General features: G+C 36.2%; 1 protein-coding gene across 2 annotated transcripts in view; it reads left to right on the top strand.

The window, feature by feature from the left end:
• LOC126971773 (chitooligosaccharidolytic beta-N-acetylglucosaminidase) overlaps window positions 1-13,838 on the top strand; it is a 53,363-nt gene that overhangs the window by 32,206 nt on the left and 7,319 nt on the right. For both annotated transcript variants that reach the window (XM_050818171.1, XM_050818170.1), the window contains exons 6-11: window positions 1,007-1,170; window positions 7,359-7,467; window positions 9,521-9,642; window positions 10,816-10,950; window positions 11,694-11,799; window positions 12,434-12,609. In XM_050818171.1, coding sequence (XP_050674128.1) covers window positions 1,007-1,170; window positions 7,359-7,467; window positions 9,521-9,642; window positions 10,816-10,950; window positions 11,694-11,799; window positions 12,434-12,609 — 812 coding nt within the window. The remainder of the gene's footprint in view (window positions 1-1,006; window positions 1,171-7,358; window positions 7,468-9,520; window positions 9,643-10,815; window positions 10,951-11,693; window positions 11,800-12,433; window positions 12,610-13,838) is intronic.

The raw sequence follows: 13,838 nt of genomic DNA, 5'->3' as shown, positions 1-13,838 counted from the left end.
AGATAGTGCCGGCAGAAGTGAAAACTTAAACATTAACGTGCATTTTTGAATATTTTGAGATGGTCAGGGAATAATTTCGCACGAATTGCTTTATTTATCAGTATAAAAGTAGTAGCATTTATGTGGTGAAATACAATAGTCATTTATTGCAGTATCGAACACAAAAACGACATATTTATCTATACATACTTTTATAATCTATAGATATAAATAAAAAGGGAGTGTCTGTTTGTAATATTGAAATAACCGTTTCCAACTACATGTATATGAATATGTATACATACATTAAAATAACATTTTTTACAATTTTTGTCTGTCTGTTTGTTCCGGCTAATCGCTGGACCGATTTTGACAGAACTTTTATTAGCAGGTAGCTGATGTAATAAGGAATAACTTAGGCTACGTTTATTTTAAAAATATCTTTTACTTTAGAAAAATAAAGTAATGTTGCAATGTCAAAGATACGGTCTAACTCTAAAAATAATTTATATGGCAAATCAACGTTTGCTGGTTCAGGTAGTATTACATAGAACATTTAACACTTCAGAACTATTCCAATTATTTTACATTAAATAGTTTATCTCTCGGAAAAATCAACTTTTATCCGTAATAATCTGTAAAAATATTTCACGGCTTAGATTCGATCCTTCGACCACGCGATGTTTCGTCTACGCAATCACAATGATTCAACCACTGGTCCAATGACCGTATGATCATTTAGTTGAAATAGCTGAATTATAATTAATTTGGAGTATAAATCTTTGATCAATAATTGCAACGACTGTCTTACGAATTTTCGATCAGGCCACGTGTCCTGACGCGAGTTTAACATTTTATACCCATCCTCTGCAAAAATCATTTCTAAACTATTAAAGGGGTAATTTAGTTATTTCACTCCATGCCATTCAGGAACAAAAAATCCTACAAATGCAATAAATCATAAGAAAAATTTGAATTATGGTCGTATGGCTGAACTTTAGTAATTATTATTTAACTTTACTTTCAGAGTTTTCTCTGGAAGCAGACGAGGGTTACAGCATCCGAGTAGCGGCCGCAGCAAACGACAGAATCAACGCCACAATTACCGGGCGCACTTTCTTCGGTGTCCGCAATGGCTTGGAGACTCTCTCTCAACTCTTCGTCTACGATGACCTCAAGAATCAACTTCTGGTACAAATACCTTTATTATCTAATATTAGCTTAAAGTATTAAATATTGAAGGTATGATAAGGGCATCGTCGTGGAGATCTTTGGGGGGGGCCTTTGTCCAGCAGTGGACTTCTTACGGCTGGAATAATGATAATTATGATTAAATATTAAATTTTATTACTCTAATAAAAATTTAAAACAATATTTATGAACGATGCGGGTCTCGTACCTGCGACCGCTCGCGTTCCGTGCGAGCTCTTCCAACTGAGCCAATCGTTCGAGTGAAGTATCGTTTATTAATATTATGTTCTTTGAACATGGCATTTGTACAACGTAACAGATGAGTGTTAATTAAAGTAGTGCACAAAATGGCCCATTTTTAACCGACTCCAAAAAGGAGGAGCTTCTCAATTCGATCGGTATTTTTTTTTCATCTCCGAGATAAACTCGTCTTGTGGAGAGTAACGTCTGGGAGGAGGGGGGAGGTTCTTACTTTCTAGATACTTATAAGTATGTAGTCGAAACATAAGTTGATGTATTTAAAAAAAAACAAAATGCCTACCCTTTGTTTAAGAGCTCTACAAAACTAAGCGTTTTATAAGAATTATTAATTTAATAATATCTTAAAAAGCACCCCACCCTTTTTTTACCCCACTATTTTCAATTTAAATTTATTAAAATTTATTTTCTATGTTTTAGTTGAATTTTATATAAAGCGTGTTTTTTTGTTTTTTTTTTAAACTATTATTTATTTTTCATTTTTTAGTTAAATTTTCTATAAAAGCGTATTTTTAAAACTATTAAGTACTTTAACATCAATTCCTGCCTTATCGACTCGACTATAGATAAAAAATATATAAATTGACAAAAATCTTAGTTTGCAAATTGAATAATGGAATAATCTTATCAAATTAGTGTATTGTCATCGGTCCTCGATAAATCTACAAAGTTTGAATGAAATCTGGCTGTTTAAAGTGGGTCAAAATCGCGTCTAAAGGGACTCCTTAGAAACCTAAGTGACTACTTAGAAACATACATACGAACATACAAGTGAAGCTAATATAAAGCGTATAAAAATACGATTTAAGAAGTAGGAAATATTTTGTAAATATAAAGTTTTTTTCCTTAGCGATAAAGTCGACCGGTTAACCTTATTAGATATTTTCACTGAAACTATCGACAGTTCTTCTGAATGACGTTGCATAGAGACGTAACTACATACAAGTGAAGCTAATATAAAGCGTATAAAAATACGATTTAAGAAGTAGGAAATATTTTGTAAATATAAAGTTTTTTTCCTTAGCGATAAAGTCGACTGGTTAACATTATTAGATATTTTCACTGAAACTATCGACAGTTCTTCTGAATGACGTTGCATAGAGACGTAACTTCTCTGTGTACCTTCTGCCGCATTTATCAATTTCGACGAGCTGTTTCAAATGATTGCTGTTCCCAAATTCGACCATCGTATCACACATCACAAAGTAAAATATAATCCCCATCTGGTTCGTAAGGATTTCGAGGAAATTTATTTTACCTACAACTTTTTAAACTACCTTTAGCTGTGTTTACATGCGACATGCGAACGACCTACATTCATATAAAAGGTAATGCTCATGTGATTCTTCTAGACCATCACCATCAAGTGACCCGTATGCTCGTTTATCCTCCTCTACAATAGTCGTATAATCACAGAACAGGTAAAAGACAAAAGCTAATTTCGATGAAATATGATCCGCTGATCATATACGCGGCACGCCTGCCCCGCCCACAAGGCCATCCTAATCTCTTTAAACTGTCCTGTGCTTATAATGATGTTAAAGAGTTCTTAAAAAAAGAGTACCTATTTGAGATCGAATTTAATATCCAGGTATGTATATTAAGAGGTAAATTTTATGAGAGAGAATTATTTTTTATGAGATATATGATAATCTCTGGATCTACTGATCCGGATCTTAACAATTCTGTTACCAACAGAAAGCCACATTATTTAGACTGTCATAGGCCATGCATTAACCCGATAAATGAAAGCACTTTTCTTGTTATAGTCTGATTTGGAAAGTAAGTAAGAGATAAAACAGTCGGAAGAAAACGTTTCCTAAATAATAGTTTTAAGGGTAAAATAATATGCTTTATTTAAAATGGCTCTGTCGTAAATCCTACTACTCCACGGCTGAATATATAAGTGATCAGACAGCCTGGGCTAGTGCCATTATGATTATTTCGTAGCAATAACAATGACAGGACAATATTGTCTATTTTAAAAAGAGCGTAAAAAAAAGCGAAGCGGTGGTCGTGTTAGAAGTGACATCAAAAAGAAATTCTAAAGGAATCTATTTTGAAAAAATAAATGCCTTTTATGCCTTTTACGAACTGCTTGCTGCCTTAACGATGAGAGATATAGGATTGTATTGTTTATATGCATGTGGCAGCATTGGAACACCAACTAAAATGGTAACACTAGTTAAGTATTAATTAAGTAGTTAAAAGATTTATATAAACGTCACGGACGAGTAAAAAAATAAGGACTCCGTGTCACCTTACATAACAGTGAGGCACCAAAACAAGCCGGTAAACGTGTAAATACATAGCCCTACGCATACACTTACACTAATACAAGCCGATCGGCCGCCATAATGAGATTTGCCATCGTCTGTGACAGATCAGTTTGCGTCGCAATATTTTTTTTTAAATGCCGTCGTGCGTTGTGAAAAAGTGTAAAAACAATAATATAAAAGTATTTGTGGATATATGATTATTTAAGGGAGAAAAAATTGTGTAACTAGTATACCCCGTAACCGCAAACAGACTAGCATAAAGGTGCTTCACATGCTAATATCACGGCGCGAAGTCCTTCTTTTTTTACTAGTGCGTGATAAACGTATTATAATTACTTATTCACTGACGTATAAAAAGGTGACAATTCGAGATGGTTCGTCATAATGGCGACCGGGCGTGAGCGAAGGTGATCAACCTATCTTTAATATTCGACCTCCTTCGACCTGTCATACAATAAATATGTAATTATGATATTGTGTACGATACCATCATGTTTCTCGACTGCGAAATGGCCGCGAACCGGTTGAAGTTCGCTGACTTATTAATGTCTTTGTAAACGAGGTACGGTGGCATTTCGACTGTCATTAAAATAAACTAGATTTTTATACATCTCATCGTAGATTAAGGATTGGTCTAACTACGTCGCACTACCTAAGTAGCAATAGCTTGTGTGCTTGACACTCAATGGCATCTTTCAAACTTGTAACATACGCTTCGTGTTATTTTACATTGAAATTAATAAAATACAAAACAATCGCTGATGATATGTGATCCCAGGGTCTTTCTTGTAGTTTTATTTTTACAAAGGCTTACTGCGCAACCCGTCATTTTAGTTTCAATTATTAGCAAAGTTTAACAGAACATGTGGCACGTCAACTACTACGTACTATTAGTCGCCGCACTTTGCGACTACGCCTGCGGTATTTAGTTGGAGCGCAGTGGAGACCAATCCTTTATCTACGCATCTCACTGTCTGTAAAAAAAGTTAGGAGTTTTCTTGAAGGAGAACCACTTCGACCCTTTTTTTGCCTGCGAATGAGACATCCTCAGATGATGAAATGACTCGAGAAAGCTCATAACGTTTGATCATTGTTGAATTCCGCAAAATTAACGCCTAATTTAATAGATTTATCCGTCAAAACATTTTTGTTCAAAAGTTGGTTCGAAGTTTACGAAGCATCCTTACACAAACAATGAATTCAAGCTCTAAAGGTTGATGTATACAATCTACGATAACTTATATTAATTTTTATGAAATAATTTATATTATTTAAACACGTCTAATTTATTATGTATATTACAGCCATTGTAAAATACTCTATTTTATTGAAAAGAGTGGCCGTTGAGTTTCTTATATGTTCTTCTCACGAACTCAATTTTTAATACGAACATATGGTATATAAGTAATTTAAGAGAAAAATTGGTAGTGGCGATTCCAAATAACGTTTATTTGACTTTGACTTTGAAGAAGTTGAACTTTTAGGTAACATAGGGCTAGGTACTATTTACTATGTTAAGTTATATCGATAAAATATAAGATATTAGTAAAAGACCCCCTTTGGTCTTCCTATTCTGAATAGGTTAGATATAAAGATACTGACTTATTATTATAAATATGTGCCACAATATACACGAAAAGCTAGTCATATTGAGCTGCCAATAGTAAAAAGTAATTATGTTAAAACAGACAATAATAACCTTTGAGTGAGCTCAGATATATATTTATTCAGTTGTTTGGAACCCACAAGAGAGCAAATATATTTTAATGATCGAACAAGTCCATAAACAGTTCCTTAGACATTTGTATAGGAGGCAATATGGATACTATCCATTTATGTACCCAACACTCTTTTAAGAAGGACATCTGGGCTTTGAATCGTTTCAGTTACGTAGGTATGTGGCTCTCACTAAATTTGTTCTCAAAATAATTTGTGGCAGAGTGGACTGCACATTCTTATTACAACGTTTGCTGCGTTTCTTTGTACCTCGTACGTACGCGCGCGGCGACATGCACTGTTAAGTTTGGGTCCCATGGTCCGAAAAATCGCGGACGCACGCAGACCAGCTCGCACGACGCACTGTCGGACTGGCCTCGTCCGTGATAGCACAGACACGTCTGTGGCGGTGCGCCGGTATCCATCGCTAGTCGGTAACTTCAAAGGTGCGGTCAAGATATGGTCTGGCCTGTGATGACACAGGCCGTGGGACCCCACCCTTAACATGTTGGACTGGCACTAACGACAGGCCGGTACAGACCGACACGCACCGTTGGAACGGCCCTGCCTGCGGTGCGTCGCCGTCCGTGCTCGTCGACTGTGCGTGGCTGATCCGTAGAATAGCGGACCGTGGAACCCCAGCTTTAGAGCAGCTGCCTGCACGCACTCAAGCGCATAAGCAGACGCCTGCAATACGAGCCATCTGTCTTCTAAACTCTGTAGGTACTTGATGTAGCACCACAGTGTGATCTATTTGCCAGCTCGATGGGATATTTGGTCAAAGAATGTAAGAAAATATTTGAGAGTGTGATGCCTGTAAGAAGATATAAAATAAGATAACTAGTTTTATAAATTGATTTAATCTGTAATGTTACATTGTTTTTTTTTTAAATAAATAACAACCTACCCTCAGAAATAAGAAATGCCAAAAAATTAACTTCTTGTCTTCAAAGGCATATACTCAATAATTTATATACCGGCTAGATTATGGGTACCAGAACGGCGCCTATTTCTGCCGTGAAGCAGTAATGTATAAGCATTACTGTGTTTCGGTCTGAAGAGCGCCGTAGCTACTGAAATTAATGGGCAAATAAGACTTAACATGATATGTCTCAAGGTGACGAGCGCAGTCGTGCATTGTAATGTGCAGGGCTTATCAATTACCATCTGCTGAAGTTCTGCTCGTCTCGTCCCTTATTTTCATAAAAAAAAAAAAAAATATGAAACGATCGGTTGTTTTATGTTTTATCTATTTGCCTAACATTGTATTGCATCCTGTACCTACAAATATCATTGCTTGTAAGTAGGTACCTACCTTAATAGTTAAAATATTCATTTCTCATGTAAGTGACAATAATTCTAGAATAAATTTATTCAAACCTAATATAAATCTGTGCATGTAATTACATTTTTTGTGACAATTCTACGAAATTCTGTCTGACAGTGTAAATGTTCTGTTATAACTCATGAACGGCTTTCATGATCTTGATGACTATTGTTACAGGCTAATGAATTGGCTATATCGAAGACGCGGGACTCGAACCCGCGCCATTCAGGTTCTTACTCTTACCAAATAACAATAATAAATAACAAACTCAGTGACATCTCAAGTCAATTTCCTATTATGAAATTATTTGGGTCGAGAAGGTTATCGACTGTAAATTAGATCCTGTAGATGTAGCCACAACCTGAGAGTTGAAGAACAACCAAAATTTCGGTGGATGCGTCATTCGGATGGTTGGCTTAGTTGGTAAAAGCTCTCGGCCGAAACCCGAAATACGCGGGTTTGATCCCAAAAGTGATGGATCACTTGAAAATAGCAAACTGTTTATCCTTGAACTAGAAATGCACCCAACTAGTTTGTGAAAATGATATTTAAGTTTGTTGCGTGTAAAAAAATATACTTATACTAATGACATTACATTTTAATTACAGTTGGTTCGAGATGTTTCTATAACTGACCAGCCCGTGTATCCATACCGGGGTATTCTGCTCGACACAGCGAGAAATTACTTCAGTCTGCAGTCCATCCAAGCTATCATTGGTAGGTTTATACTTGGTTAACAATTATTATATTAAGTACACCAATATATATGTCACATTTAGATTAAGTATTGGTCTCCTCTGCGTTCCAACTAGATACCGCAGGCGTAGTCGTAAAGTGCGGCAACTAATGCTACGCCCAAGTGGGCGTACTCGAACCAGTCTCGAACAATATGTGACGTTGACGTGCCACATGTTCTCACTTTGCTCATAATTGAAACTACAAAGCTGAGCTGCGTAGTAAAACTTTTATTAATTTCAATGTAAAATAACACGAAGCATATATTATAAAATTTGAAAGATGCCATTGAATGTCAAGATGCCACGCACACAAGCATCTAACAGTTGCCGTAATAAAAAGCTATTGTGATTAGGTAGTGCGGTATCTACTTGTAGCGGAGATCAATCCTAAATCAAAGATGTCACATATACATAACAGCCGATCAGCCTTTCGTGCAACACTTTATGCTACAATTTCTCGAAAAGTGCTCATTGACGTGACTACCGGACCGAAAGTACGTCACTTATTACGTACATTAATATTATGTGTGACGAAAGTTGTATGAAAATCCATTACTACTTCTAGTACATAGTTTATGTATGTACACACATTACTCTGAGATTTATGATCAGATTTACGTAATTTTTCTTTTGTTTGATGCGAAATAGATGCCATTTGGTCCCATAAAAATTTTACATAGTTTGGCCCAGTAGTTTTCATTTTATGATCATTTATGTGAAAATTTTCGTCTACCTGGATGACATAATTGTTTTCTGTGTACGGATTTTCTTTGGAGTTTTCATTCAGGTTGATTATATATTATTATTAACTGGCACTAAAATGTGAAAAAAAAAACGTTTAAAAAAACCGACTTAAAAAACTGTAAAGTATCACTGACTTAAAACCTATCAATAGGTAGCACATATAAATAATAGTATTTTATTAATATTAAAGATAAAGGTTTGCATAAGAGGTGTATTAAATTAAATTTATAGTTATTTAATACTTTACAGTTTTTGAAGCCGGTTTTTTTAAACGATTTTTTTTTGATTTGCGTATTGAATGTTTTCATACGCCAAAATTCTATAAACAATGAACCGCAATTCCCGCTAGGACTCTTTCGCAATGCAATCATCAAAGAATACTTCAGGTCTTCTTCTATCTTTGATATTCAAGACATGCCTTGAATATATCCCTTCTGTTAAAGATAGTGGCTCAATTGAAATGCTTGCAGTCACGAATCGTGGGCGGATAGTAGTTACAGAAAGGTCTTTTCACTCATGAAACATTTGAAGAGCACTTCAACAAGCAAAATGACGATGAAGTATTCGCTCATAGCTCCAAAGTGGTCAGCAAAGTATGACGTCATCATCCTGCGTCCATCATAGTTTACTATATGATGAAGTTTCAGTTTTGAGCAAAAGGAGTGAAGACTTCACACAAAGCGTATCAAGAGACTGTCTTAAATAGTGTTGTGAAACCTCTTTTTTGAAAATCGACCATTTACTTTCCACCAAGACCCTGCACCTGGTTACAAGGTAAACTGACAAGCGTAGCTGGAAGTCATCATTCCGGACTTTACCAGAGCTGAATCTATGACCTTTTGGACTACGATTATGTTCAGTTTTAAATGACACAATGGTCGCAAGGTAAACTGCCAAGCATGGGTCATCATTCTGGGCTTTTAAGGGCTGAATCTATCACCCTTTGGACTACAATTATGGGCAGTTTTAAATGACAAAACCTATACGATACGCCAATATCCAGTCGCAGAAGAAATCTCAAGAACAAGCAGTGACTAAAATCTCATCGAAACAGTGCTTTAATCCTCAGATTTGTGATCAAGCAGATTAAATGCCTGCATTATAGCTAAAGGGATTTGAACAACTTGAGAACATTTAGAATAGAATTGTTTTTTTTTTTGGTGAGGCAAATATTCAATGAAATTTTTCAGACAAGCATTGCGAGGCCTTTTTTCCTTTTTTTTCCAATGGTCAGGATTAAAACGTTAACCAAAATCATTAGTTGATACAAGGTATTTGATCTTCAACAGAGGCCATGGCTGTCGTCAAGCTGAATACATTCCACTGGCACATCACCGATAGCCAGAGTTTTCCGTTTGTGTCTCGACGAAGACCCAACCTTACCAGATACGGAGCGTACTCTCCTAGACAGGTAAAATAGTTAATGTTCACTAAAAGTTACCACTGTAGAATTATTTTCCTTTTATATCTTCTCTCCAACTGTAAATCCAAACTAATTCTATTGCGAATCCTTTTACGCTTTCACGTGATAACTAACGTAACCGGTATTATGAAGTTTTGCACACGATGCACTTGAAATGTTCAAGAGTTTCCCAAGAAGTAAGATATGAATAGAATTCGGAATTCACCGAAAGAAGCTATTAATATTGTAAAGAGGAAAGATTTTAATGTTGCCTTGTAATGGATAAACGCTAACTTAACGAATTTTAAATCCTTTTATCTATTTAATCGCTGATAACAGCGAGTAAAATGCTGTATTTAATTTCCAGTTGAATATTTCAAAAATGTATCTCAAGGTATAAAACATTGAGCTTTGCTTTCTTCGAATACATCAATAATGTATCTCAAGGTAATAAATTACACAATAAAAAATTAAGTAGCCATAAACCATCTAGGATAAATTTCGCATCGAATAGTGGTAGTTTCATGTCGATACGATTAGTGGTTTAGGCGCGAAAGAGCCTCAAACAATGACCATTTTCATTATATAAATATAGATTATAATGTCAATAACCTCTCGCTAAGTTTCTAGTTCGCAACGTTGGCCATTTCAGAAAGTTGTGCAGTAAATTTATTTTTTTACCATTTTGAAAAAGGATGCCTCAGACCTGAGAAGAACGGGCGCAAGAAACTCTTTTTAGGGTTCCTAGCCAAATGGCAAAAAACGGAACTCTTATAGACTCGTCATGTCTGTACTATACTAACTATACTGTTGGAACTTGAAAAGTAGATGTGAACCGTATTAAGATTTTCACACAAAAATAGAAAAAAACATTGAATTTTGGGGGTAAAATGTTACTTGCTGCTACGGAACCCTTCATGGGCGAGTCCGACTCGCACTTGGCCCCTTTTTTAACCTCATTTCGACAAAGATAAAATCGAACAATAAAATGTTATACTAAATAACCTGAGAGTGGTCTCTCCAATCTACTAGTAAGTACTTGATAAAAATAATTGAAACTAAGAAATACAAAAAATAGGGATTGACGGTGGCATGGCATACGCCTGTGACTTTTTCCTTTGGACAACTTATAAAATATATACCTATGAAAAATGATAACATCTATTTCACAACTCCTGATAGATATACACTCGAGAGATGATAGAGGAGGTGGTTGAGTTCGGGCTGCAGCGAGGAGTGCGAGTGATGCCGGAGTTCGATGCGCCTGCGCACGTGGGCGAGGGTTGGCAGAACACCAACCTGACCGTGTGCTTCAAGGTAATGTTGTAGATAGATACATTATGGTCGAACTTGTCTATCGAGGCAATACTCATACTGCCCGGGTAATATGAGTGATGACTTCCGTGTGCTTCAAGATAATGTAGTCGATAGATACTTTACGGTCCAACTTGTCTGTCGAGGGAATACTCGTACTGCCCGGGTAATATGAGTGATGACTTCCGTGTGCTTCAAGGTCATGTTGTAGACACGCTACGGTCCAACTTATTTATCGAGGCAATACGTATACTGCCCGGGTACTTCAACAATACTAATTTTAACATTAGGTATTTATGAAAATATGTGGCTATTACGAATATTACCACGCCTAAGTGATAACTGGTGAAAAATATATATAAATACTATAATACATACATTCCCACTGAATAATTTATATAAATGTGATTTGTTTAGTAAAAGTCCGGTGAATTTCTATATTCCTAGACGAGACGTGATGGTAATTGATACGCTCTGCCCATTACAATGCGGTGCAACTCAGGATTCTTCAAAAACCCCAAATAGTCTGAGCGGCACTACAATTAGGCACGTCACCCATAGACATTAGATGTTAAGTCTCATTTGCCCAGTAATTTCACTAGCCACGGCGCCCTTCGGACTGAAACACAATAATATTTACTCACGGCAGAAATAGGCGCCGTTGTAATACCCATAATCTAGCCGGCATCCTGTGCAAAGGAGCCTCCCACTGTTTGATTTGTTTAATGATGATATTGGTATGTCAGGCGGAACCGTGGAAGTCCTACTGTGTGGAGCCTCCGTGTGGACAGCTGAACCCGACCCGCGAGGAACTGTACGATGTGCTGGAGGATATCTATACTGACATGCAAGGTATTAATAATAACATAACATTCATGAGCTTTTAGGTCTGTGTTCGTAGGTAACACCAATACAATAGAGGTTGCTACTAATTTAAGTCAAAAGAAATTTAATTAATTTCTTAATAAGCCGAATTAAACCAAATCTATCAAGTGTACTTTGTTTCATTCCGCTGTTTTTCGCTTTTAAATAGAGAATGAATTCCTACTTAGCTCGCCGACATAGCAAAATGATTGCGAAACTGAAGTAGCAGTGGGCAGGGCACTAAGTTACACAATTACATGGCCGGTGGGTCCTCGAATGGCGATCACGTACCGGAAGATGCAGTGTTAATAGGTACAAGATGGACCAACGATCTGGTCAAGATCGCTGCAATACGTTGGATGAGGGCAGCGCAGGACGGATCGTCGTGGACATCTTTGAGGGAGGCCTTTGTTCAGCAGTGGACGTCATCCGGCTGATGAAGAATTCCTACTTATATACTAAATTAAGAATATCCTCGATTCCTTCAGCATGAATCAAAAATTTCGAGTTTGTCAAGTCAGATTACCAAAAAATAAGTAAAAAGATATTGATCGACCATAATTCTCACAAAGGAGCTAATCCTGTTCCTATAAATACTATGGAACTCTTTCTTCTATTTCAGAGGTATTCAAGCCAGACATCTTCCACATGGGAGGTGACGAGGTCAGCGAGCGCTGCTGGAACAGTTCCCAGGAGATCCAGCAGTTTATGATCCAGAACCGCTGGGGTCTGGACAAGACTTCGTTCTTAAAGCTCTGGAATTATTTCCAGACCAAAGCCCAGGATAAAGCTTATAAGGTAAAGCTTCAAGTTCTAATTTCAACTAAGTATTTAATTTTTATGTCTCAATATTTTTTCCCCTTTCGCTCCAGTCCGTAGTATCATTAAGAAAATCATTTATGTTATAATAACCTTGACCACAAATTCGAATTTGAACAATTATTTTAAATTTTGTAACACATTTGATTTTTTACATTTTCTGGGATCATGTTGTAATAGCTAATTATCTACACCCATACTTTAAATCCTGTAATAAAAATTCTAAAACAGTTAGCTTACTGCCAACATTAAAACACCGAATGTCTTATACTAACTATAGTAGATTGTTAACCGAGGGTCGAAAGAATCATTTCCCGAGGTATTTAGGCTATAGTCCGAGTAGGAATTGATTCTTTTACCCGTATTAAACACTGTACTTTTCATTTCGAATATGAGGAAAATAAAACTAGTTGTTTATCTAAACTATTTTTTCATAATATATAATAGTATTAGTAGTACCTATTTAAAATTAATTGTCAAATTAGGACAATTCGTGAAATTAAAAGTTACATTTTTGTTTGGAATGTTTATGCTCTTTGATATCTTATGACATATTTGGCTGTTCTGGATATCTGTAAAAGTGGATCTGTAATCTGGAGACTCTGGTATTTCATCAGACGATGGATTCAATGGCGGATACTCCTTGGAAGTCGTCCGCTGAGGCAAATTAGGGAGTATTTTTATAGTTTCAGTTAATTTGGTTGAAATTTTAGTTTTATTTTGGATTGAATCCTCAAACTAGCCTTCGGCGACTCTGGATTTCCAGCCTTCATGTCTTTTTAACGTTGTCATGTTTGCCCCAGCATCGGCTAAAAGTGTTGCTGACGTTCGTCTATAACAATGTCCGGCTCAAAGCTTGGTAAATCCAAATATGTTGCTATCTGCTTCGCCTGAGATTTTATTGTTACCGATCACTTGTTTATAGCATTTTCCCTTCAGACAGTTGAGAAAAAAACGGTCCGTTTTTACATCACTAGGTCTCATTTTTTGATATTTATTTACTATTTGTGCAAACATTTCTTTTACTACAAACGAGCGCTCAATATTTGTTTTTGTTTTAGTCAGTTTTACTAGTAATAATTGGCCTTGACTTTAATTGTCAAATTTGTGAGTTCACTGCTTCTGCAAGCGCCGTTTTACCGAGTATCAATACCACCCGTGAAACACATGTAATTTTTTAATATTTGTGTAAAAAATACGTTCATTTT

Source organism: Leptidea sinapis, chromosome 24, assembly GCF_905404315.1.
Source record: "Leptidea sinapis chromosome 24, ilLepSina1.1, whole genome shotgun sequence".
Lineage (NCBI taxonomy): Eukaryota > Metazoa > Arthropoda > Insecta > Lepidoptera > Pieridae > Leptidea > Leptidea sinapis.
This window is presented reverse-complemented; position numbering and strand designations above follow the sequence as displayed.